Here is a 19321-nt window from a genome sequence, read left to right as displayed (position 1 = left end):
CCACTGTGTACCTTGTTTTCTGGACATGAGCCCCGGCTTTGATGCAGGTATTGCATGGTGGTCTCAAAGAATAAAGGCAGACTACAATGAAGGCAACATATCGATTGAGAGATTCATCATCACAAAGACTGGACTGCGTCAAAGAGAAGGTATTCTGGGTAGAGTGAGAGCAGTCTAGAAGCCGCCCGCAAAGAGCCAAAGAAAGGGGGAGGCACGTAAGCCACCTCACGCCTACGTGGGTATTCACGGAGCCTGGCCTTCCAATAAATACTTGTTGCCCCCTTTCCCAAGTTCCTCTAGAGCCCTTAGCACTTCTTCCTTCGTCTTTCTGCTGTTTCCCATCACGAAAACCTCTCACGAGACACGCAACCGCACCCATCGATACCTGCCCGCTGCACAGCCGCAACCCTCCCTAGAAACCTCCGAATTAGAGACACACACCATGCATTGGCTACGAATCTTTGGTCTCATCTCTGCGACCGCTGCTGCTCTCGCAGCCGGCTGCCGCTACCTACTCGAAAAAGGAGGGCCATACGGGGTGAAGCTCCCTGAACACCTTGTCAACCATGCTGCCGACAACAACCACGGTAAGAATCCTTGTACACTACTTTGCGATTCTAACTAGGTGCTAGAACTCGAACGCCATATTTGCGTGGCCTACGAAGCGCTCTTCCAGCTCGAGCCCAAGTACCATGCATCGCCCCCCAACTTCTACAAGCTCCTTCGTGTGCCTCCTCAGCCGCCAACCATGGCCAGTGATGTAGACAACGAATCGGCCAAGAGTGCCCGCTTGCGAATGATTATGGCGAAACTCGATGGCAAGATGCGCAAGCTCTTCTTAGAGCGGCGAGCTCTCCCCAAAGGCCCTAGCCGAGATAAGGTGGTCGAGGCCATCTCGACATGGAACAAGATCGGTTCGGTTTTGTTGCATCCAATGGCTCGTAAGGTGTATGAACGGGAGTTTGGGAAGAATGACGTCGGTGAGGTTTTGATGAAGATGTGTGGAGAGCGGTGGAAGGAGTAGAAGTGAGACGCGACCGTGATGCAAGACGAGTTGGAGAAGGAGAGAGGCATCCCATGTAAGGCTGTGTGTAGTCTGTAACGTCATAGTTGTAGACGTCACCACTGTATCAATTTGGTGTCCAAGAGCACCCCAAGCGTCATCATCCTAGATGACTGACAACTTTGCTTCCTTTCGTCAGCGACGTCTTACACGCCCATTACACGATGCTTTGATGCATCAAGATCTTTAATTGAGTTTACTGTTACACCTAGTCAGAAGCATCGCTCTTTGTGATGTATGCTGCCTCATGCTGAATTGGATTGAATGCTGTCGTGTGATGACGATTGCGTTCTTTGTTACCATATTCAATGTCTGTATATCTGTGACACGAATTTCATAATTTCTGAATGCCCGGCCATAGAATTCTATAGAATCTCTGGTAACTGCTGCACATGTGTTCAGTCCACAGTGAATATACATCTTTCTACGTGTCCAGCTGCAACTCTACCCCTTTACTATTTTACCTGTTGAGGCTCACACGTGGTCCACCCTTCTTCCTCAACTCGTCCCTCAATATTCCCTCGCAAGAATGCTCAGCAGAGGGAGTGAGATAATGGTGAGCCGGGCGTTGTTGCGTAGGATATGGAAGCCACGCTTAGGTACAATCGAGAGACAGGAATTTGACTGCAGATAGATTAAAATCATTGTGATGAGCAAGAGACTGTAAATTGAGTTCCCTGTGAAATATGCCCTCCCCCTAGTCAAGCCATCAGTTTCACGCCACACACCAGCACCCTCTGAACCAAGCCGTGCCATCTATAAAGCTGTAATCCCCTTATCGTTTGCCCCTGTCGCTTGGCCTCAACGGACGGAGCTTGTCATAAGACCAATTCGGATTCGGGTCGATCTTGATGAACTTGCCCATCTCAGCGCCCCTATTCCCAACGTTGCCCAGCTCTTCAATTGTGCGATTATCCAGCACCCAGTGAGTTGTCACCGCCTCACAGGACAGAACCCAACCTAAGTTGTAAGACTGTTGACCACCAGTCTCATGGTGGCATGTGATCTTCTGAAGAATGTCCGGGCTGCCAGTCATGTTCTTCCAGTATGAGGCCTGAAGAGAGAGCCTCGAATCAAGGCTGGACAGCTTGGTGATGGCCCGGTCAAGAACTTTAGCTGTCCACTCGAGAAGAGGCAAGATATGTTCACGTGAGAAGTCAATGGCGTCGATGGCATCTCGGGTCCAACTTGCCCAGCGGCCGTCAATGTGCGGTCTCAACGCTTGGTCGACCTCAGCGAAGATACATTCAGTTTCGTTCCTGATGGCCCGCAGCTGTCTCTTGATGGGCCAAAGTGAGTCCAGCGCATGGCGGTTCCATCCTTCTTCAAGCTGCCAGAAAGCCTTGATCGACCTTCTCATCTGGTGGTCCGACGTAGCCTGGTTGATGGCACGAGCGAGTGTGACAGCCGATTGCGCTTTGACAAGGATACTTGTGACGCGAAATAGATCCCTATAGAAAAACTGCAGGACCTCGAATCGCCTCAGACAGTGATTGATACGGTCGATCAGGTCATTCTCGGGTCCAGGCAAGGAGCTGCCCTCCCAGGCAGCCACCTGATAGCTGACTTCGTCCAGCTCATAGTTCAGGGCCGCGATGAGCCTGTATGGCTCCAGTGGCAGAAGTGGGTTGTCGACGTGCTCAACAGGCATGATGAGGGGAAGTAATGGTTCCTCGTAGTCACGGTAGAGCATGTGGATGGGCTGCCAGACAAGATATTCGGCCGTCTGATTGGTAGAGGACGTCAAGACCCAGGCTGGATGACCTTGACTGGCAAAGGAGGCGATGAGGATGGCGAAAAGGGCAATGAGACAGGCAAAGACTGGCCAGTCAAGATGTGGAATCTGATCCACCGGGTTGGGCAAGTGTTCCATGGCTCCTTCTGGTGGTGGCTCGGGCGAGGATCGGGATGAAGGAGATGTGCTCCGCTGAGCATTAGCCCACAAGTCGACGAGCTCATAATTGATGTGGACAAGGGCCGGCTCGTGGAGAGAAGTTGTATGCGAGACAAATGCAGAGTCTCGAGCCAAGTGAACCATACCGTCAGGAACCGGAATGAAGTCGGGATGAATGCATAGGCGAAGCATATATGGCTCCGATGGGGCTGGACTGATGCGAAGGGGCAAGGTGAGTTCGTGGCAGTACGAGTCCGTGTCATAGCTGCCATCAAACTCAGGGCTAGAACTTTTCGACAGTGGGTATTCGACCGGCGAGGCAGGGTCGGATCTACGACAGGGTTGACGTGGAGAACCGTCTCCATCTTGAGGTGATGGTTCAGACAGAGTTGACCAATGAGGGTCTGCCTGTTGCGTTCCATCACCATCACCCACTGTCGGTCTCTGGCAGTCCTGGGACATTTCTTCGTTGGTTGGCCAAGAATAAGCCGATTGGGAACTGGAGTGGGCCAGGCTGTTAGTGAAGGTTCAGCATCACAGTGAATGAAATGGGTGAACCAACATGGAAGTGAACGTTGCGCATGCTGAGCAAACGGTTGGGGTAGAAGGAAAGGAAAGAGAGACAGATGGAGGGGAGCTCGATAGTTAAGTAGGCAAAAGAACAAAGAAAATGATAGCCAAAAGATGCTGCGTCTTGATCGAAAGCCACAATAGGTGTTGGTGACGGAAATGGTTGGGCAATTGACCTGAGACTGCTGCCTGAGGCATCCACTCATGACCCGCTGAGATGGTCAAGTTGCTGAATCAGCACACGATGAGATGCAATACGATAAGATAGGGCAGATTGGACAAGACATCGATCAATGGCATTGCTTCAGGGCAATGATGATAACCAAGGCATGGGTTACGGGGGCAAGATGGGATTCACAGCCCAGCACGCCTCGGCACCTGCCAATGGTATCCTTGCATCTTACCGGTGATTTCCTGATTAGGGGCCTGGAACGACGCGATGGTCAAATACCCCGCGATCAGGGATGCCGAGATGTCTTTCCCGGCGGCGCCATATCCAGACGCCCACAACTGGACATGGAGTACTAGAGGCCATATGGCCTTGGTGCGAAGACAAGTCTAAAGGAAAAGAAAAGAAAGAGGGTTGTGCGAAGAGAGAACATCTTTGGGCTTAGTAAATCTCCTGGCCCAGACAGCAATCTCTGAGTGCAATAGATATGAGGAGCCTCAATGATGGGTCACCATGAAAAGCAGATCATGAGAAAGGGTGAATGAAGTCCGATGTAACATAGCAGTTATGTTGATATTGATGTCTTTGTCACCGTCATTGAAAGCCTCTTTTAGAAGGAGACGCGCCATTGTTAAGAAGGAATGACCGAAGTCAACTCCTTCACTCGGTTTTGAAAGCCTAGACGGATGCCTAGTCCTTGAAGTTGTTGTATGATTAAATTCGACGTGAGTGACTATTTTCAGTCAGAGACAAAAGAATCCAGGCCAGTGGGCCGCTGCTCCACCGCGGTTATCAGAACAGTGAAGCTCTTTGAATGGGAGGATGCCTTCCATCAAGCAGACACCTTGATCAGGCGGATGCCTTCGTGAAAAGTGATGCGGACTCCACAACGAAGCCACTAACCTGGGGAGATGGAAAGATCTCGGTTGGGCTGGATCGTCTTATTGTGCTTTGAGGAGCGTGATATTCCAGCAGTGCACCTGGTGATGTTGCCTGCTGCATACATCGAGGTGCAACTTTCAACGTTCTGTGATTTCCCGCACACATGCATACTTCTATTTGCGGCAGTTTAAGCATTACATCTCCTTTGAGCTTTTTATGCATTCTAAATACCAACACTCTTTCGGGATATCATCGCCCCCATAATAGCTTCAAGACATAGGGATAGACACGCATGAGTGTCATCACGGCAGGGTTTGCTTACCCCCCACCCCTGGCTCATGATTTAAATAGCAGCTCATCTTGGTTTTCTAAGCCTCTGCAAATTTGACCAGCAACATCAATCTTCGGACTTGGCTTTGCGGCAACGAGTCCGCCAAACCATCGGCCTTCTCCCCTTATCTGGACCTTTGCCTCCCCATTGCCGTCATTGACCCACTGAGATTCTGAACATCATCCCTCAAACTTACTGAGCTAGAGAGCCTGCCAGTCAGACCGCTCGAGTGTCCCCGGTCGACCCATCACGGAGATCACAACCTCAACCTCGAACGATTTCTCACGGCGTGAAGCCCACAGGTTCTGCTCTTCGCCATGTGTGGTACCAAATCGACCGCTCAGGTTTGTGGCAGACCTGTTGCTGACTACTTAGCAGCGTCCAAGGCCGGCATCAAGCCACAGGTCGTCTTCTGTAACGAGATCCGTGGCACTATTCTTAACGCTCTCCTAGACCGAGCTGACAAGGCGCCTAAGCTCGCCTACAAGCCCAGTGAGAGGCCTGGATTTGACAAGGAAATCACTAAGCAACCTGAGCATTACTGGCCCCTCCTGGCTCGATGCCACCTCAACCATGGAGTGTCCCGGGGCGACGCCTACAACTCCATCATTCATCCGGCGTTCCGTAACCATGTCAAATAGATCCTTCGCCAGGCCATCGACCACCGGGCCTTCACTGCCACCCCTTGCAGATGGGTTCATACCAACGGAACGCCCTTCAAGTCGGATGCCGAAGCTGGTGAGTGGCTGCACAAGCAGCAGAAGGCTGCCCAGGACAATCCCGACTGGAAGGCCCAACCGGCTCGCCCCAAGCCGGTTGGAACCCTTACAGATCCTCGCTGGGCCACCCGCCAGGCGCTGCCGAGCAGTCAGGACTCATCGATGCCCTCACTGGCGAAGCTGAGCCTCGACGACCGCGTTGACGCCCCGCCCGTAGTCGTACGTGACACCAACCCCATGCCGCGGTATGAACGCATTTCATCCCTTCTTGTAATTGCTGACTGACTGCGTGCAGAAAGCCCTTGTTCACGGCAGACAGAAGAAGCGTGTCTGATCCGCAAAAGCTGAAGTCTCTCGGCAACACCGTCGAAACACAAAAGCGGCCGACGTGGCAAACCATCTACCAGTGGACCAGAGATGCCTCGATCGAATCCATTGCACCGAGCAGCAAGAAGGAAGAATTGCGAGACACTCTCGAAAAGCTCGGGCGAGAAAGACAGGCCCGGCTCAGACAGATCAAGCAGATCTCGGAGCAGGAGGCCAAAAGTGTGGAAGGCCTCTAGTCGCTGATGGGTTGGAGGGCTACACGATGTGATGATAGTATTGTCGGGCTTCCTAGTGTTGAAATTTGTGATGGACAATCTGGAGTACTTGTGGGGGTAGTTTTCTGGGTGTTGATGGCTTGACTGCAAGGTGTGGTTGACTGGAGCATAGGACAAGGGGGAGGAACGAGGCGCACAATATTTTGACATATTTAGATATGAATATAGACATGATTTTCCAGTTAAAAGGGTATCCAGAATACCCACTTCTCGTGCCAGCCATAACACAGGGTGGCGGCAACTGGAAGCAACTAGAAAACATCTATACTGAAGCCCACGAAGGGAACACGAAAGATCTGACAACAAACTTCTAATGACTTTTGATAGAGTAAGAAGTACAAAGACGGCTTGAATAAAGAAGTGGAACGTGAGACCTACACGCGAGCTACGTGTTCTCCAATTGTTTCGACGATACCCGCTGGATGGGTGGCACCGTCGCGCAGTGCCGTGGCAACGCTCTCGAGGAAGAAGTCTTGCTTGATTTCTGGCGACTTCATAACCTCTGCCAACGGCTTCTGTCGCTCCATGAAGTAGCTCGATTTTTTTCTTTTTCTTTTTGGCCTCGGGGTCAATGTGGTTCTCCTTGTACTGTCTATTAGAGTCACGGACGAGCTGCTCGTAAAAGGCATCCACCTACTCAATCTGTGTCTTGAGCAGATCAAGCATCAGCTGCCCATACAACTAAGTCCGCAGGTTCAAAGCGCTCTCCTGGACGCTTTCAGCTTCCAGCCATCGATCTCAACATTGCTAACTATCTAGCCATCTGGGTGATGGCATTCAATCGAAAATTATGAGGACATAGTGGCGGAATTGGCTTTGTGTTGCTTGAGAACGTGCGACAAGAGCGTATAAGGTTTGATGGAGACGGCCCAAAGTTACATGTGTATTTTGGAGACCGCCTCGACCCCATTTTATTTCTCTTGCCGCCTTTCTCTAGGAATCGGGAGTGCCCCTCCTGCGCCTTCAGTCTCGGACTTGGCGGAGAGTCGGTCATTTGGGTACGTTCCACGACCTTGGAGCCGCAGAAGCGTAGAAAGATGTAAAGGAGGGCAGTCCGAGCAGTTGATGCCTTCAAGGTTCCAATCCGAGTCAGTCTGCGCATGGTGCTCAAACGTCGTGAGAGTATCCCTGGACGCGGCGTATCTCTGTGCACGATAAGGATCGCCAGCTTTTCATATTGCCCGTCTATATATGATGAGCCCGAGTTCAAGTGAATAGGCGCTTTTATCTACTAGAGGACTAATAAGCCACTAATCTCCTATGATTTCGTCACTCAAATATAGCTCATCTATTAATGCTAATTTTAGGACGAACCTAAATTAAGTCTTGGTAGTAAAATATAGTAAAGCGCTATGCTATTAAGAACGTCCTAGAAGACTATAGTCCGGTCCTTTGGCGGCCCTTTGTTTATCTCGATTATAAAGTCGTTTAAAGATAGCTGTATATAGGGGAGGTTATGATAGAAATAAGATGTATCGCTCACTATATATCTAAGTAGATAGATATAAAAAATATTAATATATTTTAAGTTGTTAAATATTTTTTATATCTTTTTAGGTTATAAATAAATAAGTTAGCCTTTACATTAACTCGATTTGCATAGCAGAATCTCATTATGGCTTACATAAATAATTTGCAACTCGGACTAAATATATCACACTTAAGTTATAAACCTAAGCATTGGAAGTTAGTCTAGGCTTATGCCGCCTTTAATAGTATCTTTAGACTAAAACGCCAGACTTCTGGTACGCGGGGTTGGCCATGGGCTGCTTAAGCGCTTGGAGCTGTCCCTCTGCAACGTCAGGCCTGTTGTGAAGCTCGTCCACCATTTGGTGATGGCGTTGTGGGCGTTTCTCTAGTGGGTGAGAGGTAACGGGCGAGTTGTGCGCAAAAGGAGTTTTCTATACCCCAATAGAACTCTGTATACAACTCTTGAAGCAAATAGGAAACAACAAAACCCATAATCCAGATGGTCACAAGTATCGACGAGATGGCCCTTTTCGTGTCTAAGTAGCTAGTAAGGGATGGAGGACTTTCATCCCTGCCCCATTTACTCATCTCTCTCCGTGTCCTCGCCCTGCTCGGCCCGCTGTCTCACTCCGCCTTCAGAGACTCTGGAGATTCTCAGCCAGAAAAGACGGCACTGCGTCCGTCATTCCCCTGAAGAAGGGCTTGGTTGTGATCTCGAGTAGCTTTTTGGCGAGGACACGGCCCGAGAGGCGAAACAATCGGTCATCCCTCAACCCATGCTGGCGAGACCAGTCTGCGTTGAGAAAAATGTCGCCAACATGATGTACCTGCCGGAAGACGACTTAACCCTTTGTCTTCGCTGCTGCGATTTCTTCCAGGGCCAGAGAGGTGTACCACGACGCTTGTGGAGAGTTGGCCTCGTAGAGGAGAAGACCCGGGTACCTCAAGGTCTGCCCATATACATGATATCCGTCTGAGCAGCTCCCTGGACAAAACCGAGTTCTGTATCATCGTTGCTGAAGACAGCCCTGCCCCAGGGGGTTGTTGAAGAATGGGGCAGAAATGTTGTAGCCCAGTATGGCTTAGCTCTATCGATACACTGGAGGACTCTCACTTCCGAAAAGTTGTCTCTAATTCAGTCATGTCCATCGTAGTGCGAGGACGGAACCGGTAGTGCTGGTACGACTCGAGGTTGACCACTCCCCGGCAGCACCATTACGGAAGAAGGTATATTTCTTGGCAGGAAGATATTGTCTAGCCACCCACTCAAAGTCTCGGAGGCCCTTAATATCCGTCAAGTTGGGTAGAAAATCAGCAGGGAGATCACCGAGAACATGATTGATGCCATGGTCTGGTTCATTGAGGCAGGGACGGGCTGCCAGCGCGCCTTGGGCGAGGCTAAAGGCCAGAAACTGGGTCTCATCCGCCAGGGGAACATGGACTCATAAACTTAGGCGTATGCACTATCCTGATAGATGTATTTAAGTGTTCCGAGGACGCTTTTTCGACCTGTCCGGTAGTTGACTCTCCGACGCATTTCCATCACGGTGGCTCCTGTTGCCCCTATTACCGCCCTGCCTCTGCGCCATCACTCCACCTCGCATCTCAACCTTTTTCGTCTTGATAGCGTCCGCCAAGGCAACAAAGTCTTGGCCCCATACATCACTCGTGACTGTCTCATCCAGAACGCAGAAGAAGCGCCCCCCTTGTATCCGCCCCGAGTTCTTCATCATCCATTGATCAAGCTTTTCCTGAGTGACTGTAATACCAGTGCATATCAAGAGCAGGAGAAATGTAGTGCCTGCCCAATGAGTCAGTTCCTCGTCTCGGCCGTTTTCTCTGGTGCTGCTGTGCCAGTTTGAGTCAATAAGTGTTTCCATGGCAGCCTCGAACTTGGCACTTCGACCAGTTTTGACCTAGGGTGTGTGAGCGACACTTCAATCTCAGAAAAACTCCAAATCTGGCGGGTTAGAGCATACCTGTGCCGCTACCACAATCTTTTCTGATGGGCTGAAAGGCTGCTGTAACGTTCCATGAGGCTCTTTCTCTTCTTTCCCTATTGCTGACCTGTTCTCCAAGATGAACACCAGATCAGGTCCAGCCATGATGTCAGGGAACATGAAGGTCGGGATTGAGTGGTGACCCTCCGTCCGGTATAACTTCATCCATTCCCAAATTGTGCTTGGAGTGTGGTAAGTATATACCGCTGGTTCCCTGGGTAGCAGCTTAAGGTTGTCTGTTCTGATGACGGACCCGAGTTTCGATATGGGTGTGCCTTGCTGTGGATTGAGTGAGACCGACCCAGCCAGGATCTTCAATAATACCTCACGACGGGCAGATCCATTCAAGAGGTCAGGCAAAGTAGACACATGGTCCTTTTGGTATCGAAATATGTGGTCGAGAGACTGAGTATAGTGTCAGTAAAAAGAAACCTAGATCTATTCAGGAATATCTCGGGAGATGAAAGCTCACCATTGCCACAAACCATTCAGTCGCCTTTCCAAACATGGCCTGGACTTCATGGTCATCTTGCGTATCCACTAGCCACTGCCGCATGAGATTGTGATAGTCCTCTCCGCCTTCTGTACGGAGATACTCCATAATAGCGTGCACTGCTATGGGCTCTGCGAGTGTGTACTTGATAGTCTCCCCGTCTCGTTCAGTCAAGGCAAATCCATAAGTGACCAGCTCAGCGTAGCTTTGATCTTGGAATATTGTCGGTGTGCTCATGATCTCGGCTCGAATACCGGCCCGGAATAAATCCCGGACCAGTTGCGCTTTTCCAGCTGCCTTCATCTTGCGGATTTGTTGCTTGAGCGCCTCCACTGCTGCTTCGTTGGTCCTGTTTCTTGCTTGGTCTATTATGGCTCGAATCTCCGCCAGGGATGCGTTCTCAGAAGCCAATTTTTGAGACAGTAACATGACTTCCTCGATGTAGATAGTCGACCATCGATAACGGCCACGATGGCCGACGCTGCGTGATGTTATGAGTTGCCGGATGTACAGATTTCTCAAGTGCTCGTGGAAAGTCAACGCCAGGTCATGAAAGTTGCTATCCAAGGCCACTGGATTGGTTGTTTCATTCAAGACCGCACTGGACACCTCGTCAATACTGAATTTTCCGGATTCCCCTAGTAATCGAATCGCTTGCTGGAAGAATGGTTGCAAAAATGCAGAATCGCTACCCGAGGAAGCCGTCAGCAGCTGAAGTGCCAGGGCCGAAACAATCATCTCTGAATCTGGACAATCCAAAGCAGCCTCCAGGTCGGCAAGCAAATGCACATATTTGCTTGGGCTTTCTCTTGGCTTCCGGTCCATAACAAGCCGATAAATTTGACCAAACATTTTTAACATGTCTAGTAATGGAGCGACGTCCAATGGTTTCTGGAGCCATTTGTGAACTTGCGCAAGCTCGAGCCCGTCGCCAGAGTCTTGTAGAGGTAGCGGTCGGCCGCTTCGACTCAAGAGGGGCAGTCGAGACGCCCTGTGGGCATCCGCTGAGCCTTGAGTCCTTGAAATTTCCGATATCGTATCAGCCAAATGTTTCTGGTAAAGGCTCCAGAACTCTTCGTCAGAAGACACCAGTGGAAACATGTTGTGTACAAGATATGCTTCCCAACAGTCCACAGGAGGCTCATCGACACCCCAAGAACCTGTGAGAAAGTGGGCAAGCATTTCTCTTAGCTTCTCCAGGTTGAGAGAAGTTCCTGAAATCAGTAGAATCGGGTTGATGGTTGGCATATCGTCACCCATCTGCCATGGTGCGTCTTGGCCTGTAGAATCACCCTCATCCTGATCAGACTGTTGCTTCCCCGGAACCACTCTAGCAGCAAGCGGTTCATCTCTTGATAGAGCGTAAAAATACGTCAGAGAGTTGTACAAGTGGCCAAACATTGCGGAGGCTTGGGGGTTGTCAATGGTCGTTTGGGCCTCGTCAATACAGTAACATAATGGAAGTCCAGAAGGCTTCCAAAATCGCTCTTCGAGAAGCGAATAACACCTTGGTACCAAATGTCCGGGTATTTCTGCGTCGAGAAAGGTTTCAGCGTCTATTCCCAGGTACCCTGTATCGGCGAGCCGGAAGAGCCTGTACAAGGCGTCAAACGGGTCAAATGCAGCACATGATATCTGCAGCCAGAGCCACTCGGTTGGCGTTGCTGAGGGGTGGCGAAGTAGAAACTCGTAAAGTAGGGCATTCCGAGCAACTATGATTGGCTGAAACACGTTGACGTCTTCAGGATCCCAATTCGGGTCAATCTGAGGATGGTGCTCAAACATGGTGTAAGTATCCCTAGACGCGGCGTACCTCTGTGCACCCAGAATATCGCTGCCTTTTCGCCCTTTTTCTCGGTGGAAGTAATCTTTGTTGGCTCAAGATTTGGGGGCAGCATGTAGAATCCCCAGTGTCGCTGCAAGAGTTCAAATATCTGACGAGTCTTGCCCGTGCCAGCAGCGGCAAACAGTACATGGACAGCGCGAGTCATCTCCTTCTTCTCATCACGATCCTTAACCTTGTCGTTTTGCAACCGTTCGATAAAATCTGAGCTTGAGGAATCTTCCTTTGGGTCAGCCATCTCGGGCATGTCTGAGATCGCAGCGTCCAGGTAGACCCATGCCAGCTTTTCCCATTGCTCTTCCATATATACCATGAGCCCGAGTTCCAGTGGGTAGGCGCTTTGGGCATTTGGAAGCCTGATAAACCATAAATCCTCTATAGTCTCGTGATCAGAATATGACTCGTCCATCAGCAGTAATTTCAAAACGAACCTAGGTTGAATCTTTGTAACAAGACACGGTAACGCGTCAGGCTGCTCAGAATATTACTGTGAACCAGGTTGTGGTCCGTTGGTGGCCACTTATTCATCTCCGCCATGAAATCATTCAAAGATATTCGTATGTTGGGGAGGTTCCTGTCTCTCGGTGGAGCCCGACTGGTGTACGTGCTCCAGAACCGCCCCTTGGGGTTGATCAAAGAGTCACAAAGCACCATGAAATCATCAGGTTCTGTACCCAAGGCTTCCCATAGCATAGCACCTATCTTAAAATCCCAGGCGTTTGACGGGGTGTTACAGGCATATAGTCGGCCTTGGTAGAATTCTTTGTCATTCAGAAGATATGGCAAAAGGTGATCCAATGGGTGCGAGGCGTTTTGGGGGACGGGGTACGGCTTCAGACAACGGAGGTCTATGCGTAGTTTATAGCGGCAAAGAAATAAGTAATGGCATCTTTTTTTATAAATTTCGACTGGGTCGTTCATTGTATGTGCGAATAGGTGGTCGGTACTCTGAAGTTGTGAGGTTATGAGGACAAGTAGATCGGTAACAGGAAGCAACAAGAGATGCCTATCCGAGGCAACAGGCATCTGACCAGTCACATGAGCGGAACGGATTAATTGTCGAGGCTGATGGAGGACCTGTTGGTTGTTGTGCAAGGGCTTCTCCCAACACATGCGGGATGAGCCCATTCTCATCCTATCAGCGCCATCAGAGAATTGGGGCAGGGGCAGATGTCCACCATCTCCAGATTTCAGCGTAGATCCTCCCTGTAGGCCCCTCCCACAGGCAGGTAGAGAAGCATTCAACCTCGGGCCATAAAAAGATGAAAGAAAATGCTTCGAGGCCAATATCTGCTGCCACCTCGGCAGCCTCCTCCCTCCCCGAACCGAGCCAATAGGCACCCGGCACGTGGGGATCCGCGAACCCATATTTCAAGCATCAAGGGGCGAGAAACGTTTGGATAAAGTTCTTTTTCCCCACTAACCCAAATTCTCCTGCATCCAACCCGGGCCCCCGATGAACGGAGACGACATGTCGAAGCGCAATCTTCTCTTGTGTTTTGATGCCTTTGGCACCTTGATCAGACCTGCTCGCCCTGTTGTGCAGCAGTACGCAGAGATTGCGAGGCAGTGTGGCGTGACTGATTTTGATGATCATGAACTTCAGTCTTCGCTGTTGGCGGCCGTTAAGAAGGAGGCTGCAAGGAATCCCAACTATGGAAAGGCGACTGGTCTAGGTGCGACCAAGTGGTGGACCAATGTAAGTGCCTAAACGCATTCTCAACCGTTCACAACTCTGCCGGTCGAGGTCATTAGAGCTGATTCCTTTAACAGGTCATCCACAATACCTTTACACCCCTAATTCGGAACAATCAACCCCTGCCAAAAGAACTGGCTCCAGCGCTTCTCCATCGATTCGCAACCAAAGACGGCTACGATACCGAGCCAAACCTGGTATCAGCCCTCAAAGCTCTCAGACGAAAAAGGTCACAATTGCATTTCGACGAAGTCGTAATTGGAGTCGTTACAAACTCTGACGATCGTATTCCAAGCATTCTCTCATCACTGGGTCTCGACGTGAGCCCCCTGCGATACGGCACGGAGGTGGATCCGAAAGAAGTCGAAGGACAAGAATATGACATTGACTTCCACTGCATGTCATATGATGTTGGTGTTGAAAAGCCAGATAAGCTCATTTTTAATGCCGCTGAGCTCATGCTGGCCGAAATCATCGCCATGCGAAATGGCAAGAGTCCAGCTGAAGCCAGGGCGGACACTGAATCATGGCAAAAGGTTCATGTTGGTGATGAGCACGCAAAAGACGTCGTCGGAGCCGCCAATGCCGGTTGGAAATCGGTCTTGCTCGATGGTGAAGAGGAAGCCGCCACTATTCCCAGGCTGGAGGACCACCCAGACCACACACTCGAGAGACTTTACAAGGAGAACGATGTTGTCAAGGTCGATTCCCTACAAAACTTGATCGCATGGCTCACAAACGATGTCCCCATCAAATGAGAAGAGGCTGCATGAGTTTGGACGACAAGAATTGTTGAAGCGATTGCAGCATAGAGATCAAGAACGAAAGACAAAGTCCACGACGGATAGAGGTCTAGAAACAGTATCTCCACTCAATCTAATAGAATAATAGCAAAGTGGGTGGCATGTACCCTCCTGCTCATATCTCAAGTCGCAATTTTATGGCTTCGGTGGAGGCGATGGGCCGGTTGCCCAATTGGGCCGGATAAAATGATTCATCGTGAATCACGCCTTTATTTGGAACGGCTGTGGGTTTTCGCATGGGGCAACGCCAACTTCTTCCTCTTCAACCTCATCCATTCTTCTTAATTCTTTCTCGTTTGTGTGAGGCCTATGTTGTATATCTAAACCACAAGGTTTATTCATCGTGATCACACCACAGATTTCTAACCCAAACAACAACCTCCGAAAACTCACAGCTCTATCATGGCTGTCGACATCTCGGTTATCGAGTCGGTGAGACTCAACTCAGCCAGCGAAGAAAAAGTCATCGCACTCTCCCTTCTGGATTGCACAACAGCCAACTTCTCTTACGGCAGCGCGATTTGGCTATACCAGCCCCCAAAGTTACCCAAATCCGACAACTTCAACCTCGGATACCATCTCCGCGAGTCTCTGGCCCTCACTCTACAAGCCTACCCTCAATGGTCGGGTCATCTCAAAGTGGTGAGCAAGACCGATGGCGTTGGTCCCCCTGAAGGGCATCATCTTCCTCCTCATGCGCGGCGGTTTGGACGCATCTATGCGCACTTTGGAACCGACACGGACCCTGGAGTCGAATTCATCTATGCAAAAAGCTCCGCCACTCTCGACTCTATCTACCCTACGGATCGACCTTCGAAGCAGCCTTTGTGGTCGTGCGAGACGGCGACTTTTCACAGTTTCTTGGCCGCCACGACCCTCGCGCATGCTCTGCAGCCTAATATTGCGGATGAAGCTGGACGGCTCAACCCCCTCATGGCTGTTCAGGTCACTGAACTTGCTTGCGGGGGCTTTGTTGTGGCTGTCAAGGGGACGCATCCTCTGGCGGATGCAACAAGCTTCATCTCCCTACTCAAGGACTGGGCTGCCGTCAGCCGATCAGTCCTGGAGAAAAGCACTCTTCCTACTCTTACACCTCTTTTTGATCCAGCGCTGCTTGACAACCAAGCAGCCGGTGATATCAACGCCGAACAACCAGATGAGAAAATCCTCCAAAAGGCCAAGAGCCTGCCAATGCATAGATACGATTGGTGGGCTTCGGCAGCAACTTGCCCATGGCCATTTCAGATCCCAGCTCCATTCGATGCTGAGGAACAAACACCAGCGGGCAAGTTGATGCCCTGGGCTGAATGGGATCTTGCCTCTCCAGTATCCAACTACGTTGTTCATCTGAACCGAGAACAAGTCGACTTTATCTGGAACAAAGCCAACGAATATGCTTCGGAAAAGCTTAGCCGACATGATGCAGTTCTGGGACATATATGGTCCTGCATCGCACGCGCCCGCGGCTTACAAGAAGACGATGGCCCTGTACACTGCGATCTCGTATACGGGGTGCGTCCCTCTTTCCAGCTGGGGAGCGAGTTCCAAGGATCTCCATGCATGATGATGAACGTGGAATTACCAGGTTCCAAAGTGGCAGATGAGTCAAACTTGAGCGCTGTGGCTACTCAAGTGCGCCAGACGCTCAAAGTAATTACCGACAAGGACAATATGGCTGCCCATCTTCACAGCATCGCATATGAAAAGTCTCCCCAGCAGATATGGCAGGCTTTTCTGGGACGACGACACATCTTGGTGACGACCTGGGGCCGGGCAGGTATTTATGATATCGATTTCGGACTAGGATCCGAATGTAGCTACGCCGAGGGTGTGGTCCCAGAGATGGATGGGAATATTCTCATCAAGGAAGCCCCTGGGAAGCCGGGGTCTTACTGGACGGACAATGGCATTGACATCTCTATCCATATCAGGACGGAGGATATGGAACGGTTGATCAAGGATCCATTGCTTCTCCCGGAGGCCTCCATCTTGGGTGGACAGTGAGCTCTGAGGTTGTAGTTTCACGTCTATCAGATTATGGCCTCAACGCCATAGCAATCTGTTATTATTTTATCAGCAATAGAAGCACACATTCCGCTAGAATTCTACAACACAATTGGCTGTTCGATATTGGGTCATGTTGCAATCATCGCGCGTTAGTGTCGTCCCCGAACTTGATTGGCGGTGGTCCTGCATTGTGGTGATCTCATCATCGTCATCCTACCTACGTAAACACCACACCTAACCGACCTTGATTTCAGGATCGAGAACTTGTTTATCACAGCATCGATTTCTTGAGCCGCCCATCTCATCACTTTACGGAATCATTGCCTCCAAAGCAGCAATCGATATCATCAATCCAGCATGACCATTAATGAAGAATCAGCAAACCAAAAAGACAAGGAGAAAAAGTCCAGGTGGAAGATCTTCTCCTCCTCAAAGGACAAAGAAAAGCACACCAGCCTGGAGCCTCCAGCACCCGATGTGGAGGCAAACTCGGGCGATTCTACCTATGGCAGCAGTGAACCCAACAACTCCCTCACGACGGAGGCCGAGACGAGTGCCCCAAGGAGTGCCAACAATACCAACGCAGAGATCCAGAACCCCTCATCGTATACCAGTCCCACTATTAGACGAGAGACTCACACGAACCCCAACACTGGACAGACAATAACTACGACTACGACTACGACAACCACCACCACGACTGTCAGCAATGCCAACGGGACTGTGTCCACGATCGAGGAGCCTCGTCCGCCCTCTGAGCTACCGACCGTAAGCAACCAGGATTTACCACGCACAGCCACCCCCAAGCAGCCGGATCAGCAGCCAGACCGACAGCCAACACCCCAGGACCAAACGATGTTGACGCCAACGAGTCGACGACCGAGTGTCGAGACGCCAGGACGTCGAGTTATCCCTCCTCGTGAGCCAATCCCCATACCGAGCCCCATCGAGAACGCCCCAGTCATACCAGAACGCGATGCAAGAAGAGAGTCCACCGAGGTCCAACCAAACAACACTGAAGGGCTGTATCCGGCCCCTCTCAGCAGTCCTAGATCCCCCGTCAACTTTTCACACCCATCACCAAAGTCGACGATACAGAATCTCAAGTGCGCAGCTGCTGGAATCCACGTATGACTCCCAATTAACGATTCGAGTATTATGCTAACCCATTGATGACTCCAGGGCGCCGGCGAAACCCTCCGTGGAACACTCAATTCGACCGTCGACAAGCACTTTGGTTCAAACCCACAAGCCATGGAAAAGAACCAAGCCGCGATCGATAAAGGACGTTACGAGGTTGAGAACATGCGATTCTTTCGCCCGAATGAATACTGGCAGCAAGACCATGAGAGCCGGCCGTACACGAATGAACCACCATACGCACAGGGTCCTCACAATGAACCACCAGTTGCTGCAAGTTCAAGCACAGTAGACACAGGGGAACCGTCACACCGCAGCAAGTTGGCCAATTTCTTTAAAGGGTCAGGTCATTCCTCTGGTCAAGCTGATATGAACAATTCCTCCAAGTCACCCCCGCCTGAGAGAGCAAGGCTTAAGAAGAGGAGTAGCTCGAGATTGGCCCATGCCCGGCTGGGTGCTGTTGGTGAATAGTGGAATGGATCTTGGATTGAAGCATAATAATTCAGTGTCGTTGCAAATCGATGCTACTCGGTGTATCTATCGCATGGATCCGAACTATATACAAACTTGTCCCTAGCATGAAATCAGTAGAAACAAGTTACCTCGTGTTGACAGACTTCCAAGACAGTCCAGAGTGCCAGGTAGGCGGTACTCTCTTTTACACGAGGTCGACGAGACAGAAGTAAAGAATGTAGACCCTTCCAACATTTCTTTCACTTATGTTTAGATTCAGATCTACAGGCCTGTTGAGGCTGTTTTCAAGGTGTAAGAACTAACTAGACCTCTTCCAGTAACTATTCCGGTGAGACGAATTGGAATCTTGGTCTTGTAGTTTCATGTCAGCTTATAGGATTACCTAAGATGAGGCCGTGCTCACTCGCCCCGCTTCATCAGATCTCTTTGATTCAGCTGAATGATAAAGACTCAACTTGCCTCAGTAAATCCCATACCCAAACTCGACACAGTATAACACCACTCAAATCAAGCACAATGGCTCAGCAAAGCATCCACGGCTTCTACCGCGTCTGGTTCACCTGCGTGGATCCCCTCACCTTGATCCCAACCGTCTACGCGCTCATCTACACACCCGAGTTCATGCTCGAAGGTCTCATTCCACCCAGCATGGCCGTCTACAACCCAATCGAGGGCTTCTTCTACCACCAGCTTTCAGCCCTCTACGCGTTCGTGGGCATCATGCTCGGCGGTGTCCTGCGTGTCACCTCTGATATCAAGGTGTGGAGCATCATTGTCGCAGGAGTCTTGCTCATCGATGTGTCGATCCTGGCTAGCGTGTATGTCAGTCTTGAACGTCAGGGTAGACTCGAGATGGAAAAGTGGCGTTGGCAGGATTGGGGAAATATTCTGTGGACGGGAGGGGTGGCTGTCATTAGAGGCCTGTTCTTGGCTGGAGTTGGAGCTGGAGGCAAAGGAAAGACAGCTTAAGGGGAAACATTGTTGATGAAGTATAGTCTTTTGTAGGGTTGATTGTAGTGTCGAAGTAGATTGTAAGTCAATTCTTGATCTAGCTTCACGGACCTCCAGCAAGCCGTCGTTGCGTGGTGTGAAAGCAGTGTAGTCAGTCCGTGTTCTCAAGAGAAGCAAATGCACAGTTAATATCAGAAGATAAATGTTGCGAGCC

General features: G+C 50.4%; 8 protein-coding genes across 8 annotated transcripts; 6 read left to right on the top strand and 2 right to left on the bottom strand.

The window, feature by feature from the left end:
* Positions 1-442: 442 nt before the first annotated feature.
* On the top strand, positions 443-1024 carry MRS44_009425 (uncharacterized protein; the record flags this gene model as incomplete). The annotated part of the gene is made up of 2 exons (XM_046281679.1): positions 443-587; positions 633-1024. The coding sequence occupies 2 exons, from the start codon at positions 443-445 to the stop codon at positions 1022-1024; spliced, it is 537 nt and encodes a 178-aa protein (XP_046125353.1).
* An 814-nt stretch (positions 1025-1838) lies between these two features.
* Positions 1839-3419, bottom strand: MRS44_009424 (uncharacterized protein; the record flags this gene model as incomplete). The annotated part of the gene is made up of 1 exon (XM_046272378.2): positions 1839-3419. The coding sequence occupies one exon, from the start codon at positions 3417-3419 to the stop codon at positions 1839-1841; it is 1581 nt and encodes a 526-aa protein (XP_046125354.1).
* Positions 3420-5226: 1807 nt separating this feature from the next.
* Positions 5227-6191, top strand: MRS44_009423 (uncharacterized protein; the record flags this gene model as incomplete). The annotated part of the gene is made up of 3 exons (XM_065621285.1): positions 5227-5487; positions 5551-5873; positions 5924-6191. 3 exons carry the CDS (start codon positions 5227-5229, stop codon positions 6189-6191), a joined length of 852 nt encoding a protein of 283 aa, XP_065477357.1.
* Positions 6192-8839: 2648 nt separating this feature from the next.
* MRS44_009422 (uncharacterized protein) lies at positions 8840-12274 on the bottom strand (the record flags this gene model as incomplete). The annotated part of the gene is made up of 5 exons (XM_065621284.1): positions 8840-9141; positions 9226-9616; positions 9680-10105; positions 10173-11957; positions 12017-12274. The coding sequence occupies 5 exons, from the start codon at positions 12272-12274 to the stop codon at positions 8840-8842; spliced, it is 3162 nt and encodes a 1053-aa protein (XP_065477356.1).
* Positions 12275-13507: 1233 nt separating this feature from the next.
* MRS44_009421 (uncharacterized protein) lies at positions 13508-14490 on the top strand (the record flags this gene model as incomplete). The annotated part of the gene is made up of 2 exons (XM_065621283.1): positions 13508-13735; positions 13810-14490. The coding sequence occupies 2 exons, from the start codon at positions 13508-13510 to the stop codon at positions 14488-14490; spliced, it is 909 nt and encodes a 302-aa protein (XP_065477355.1).
* Positions 14491-14937: 447 nt separating this feature from the next.
* Positions 14938-16539, top strand: MRS44_009420 (uncharacterized protein; the record flags this gene model as incomplete). The annotated part of the gene is made up of 1 exon (XM_065621282.1): positions 14938-16539. The coding sequence occupies one exon, from the start codon at positions 14938-14940 to the stop codon at positions 16537-16539; it is 1602 nt and encodes a 533-aa protein (XP_065477354.1).
* Positions 16540-16899: 360 nt separating this feature from the next.
* Positions 16900-18153, top strand: MRS44_009419 (uncharacterized protein; the record flags this gene model as incomplete). Its single annotated transcript, XM_046282765.1, has 2 exons — positions 16900-17670; positions 17725-18153. 2 exons carry the CDS (start codon positions 16900-16902, stop codon positions 18151-18153), a joined length of 1200 nt encoding a protein of 399 aa, XP_046125359.1.
* A 519-nt stretch (positions 18154-18672) lies between these two features.
* On the top strand, positions 18673-19125 carry MRS44_009418 (uncharacterized protein; the record flags this gene model as incomplete). The annotated part of the gene is made up of 1 exon (XM_046277742.2): positions 18673-19125. The coding sequence occupies one exon, from the start codon at positions 18673-18675 to the stop codon at positions 19123-19125; it is 453 nt and encodes a 150-aa protein (XP_046125360.1).
* Between the last annotated feature and the right edge of the window lie 196 nt (positions 19126-19321).

The sequence above is a fragment of the Fusarium solani genome (genome assembly GCF_023522795.1).
Source record: "Fusarium solani strain SB1 chromosome Unknown bctg00000005, whole genome shotgun sequence".
NCBI lineage: Eukaryota > Fungi > Ascomycota > Sordariomycetes > Hypocreales > Nectriaceae > Fusarium > Fusarium solani.
Note: the sequence above shows the minus strand (reverse complement) of the source record. Positions and strands in the feature narration are given on the sequence as shown.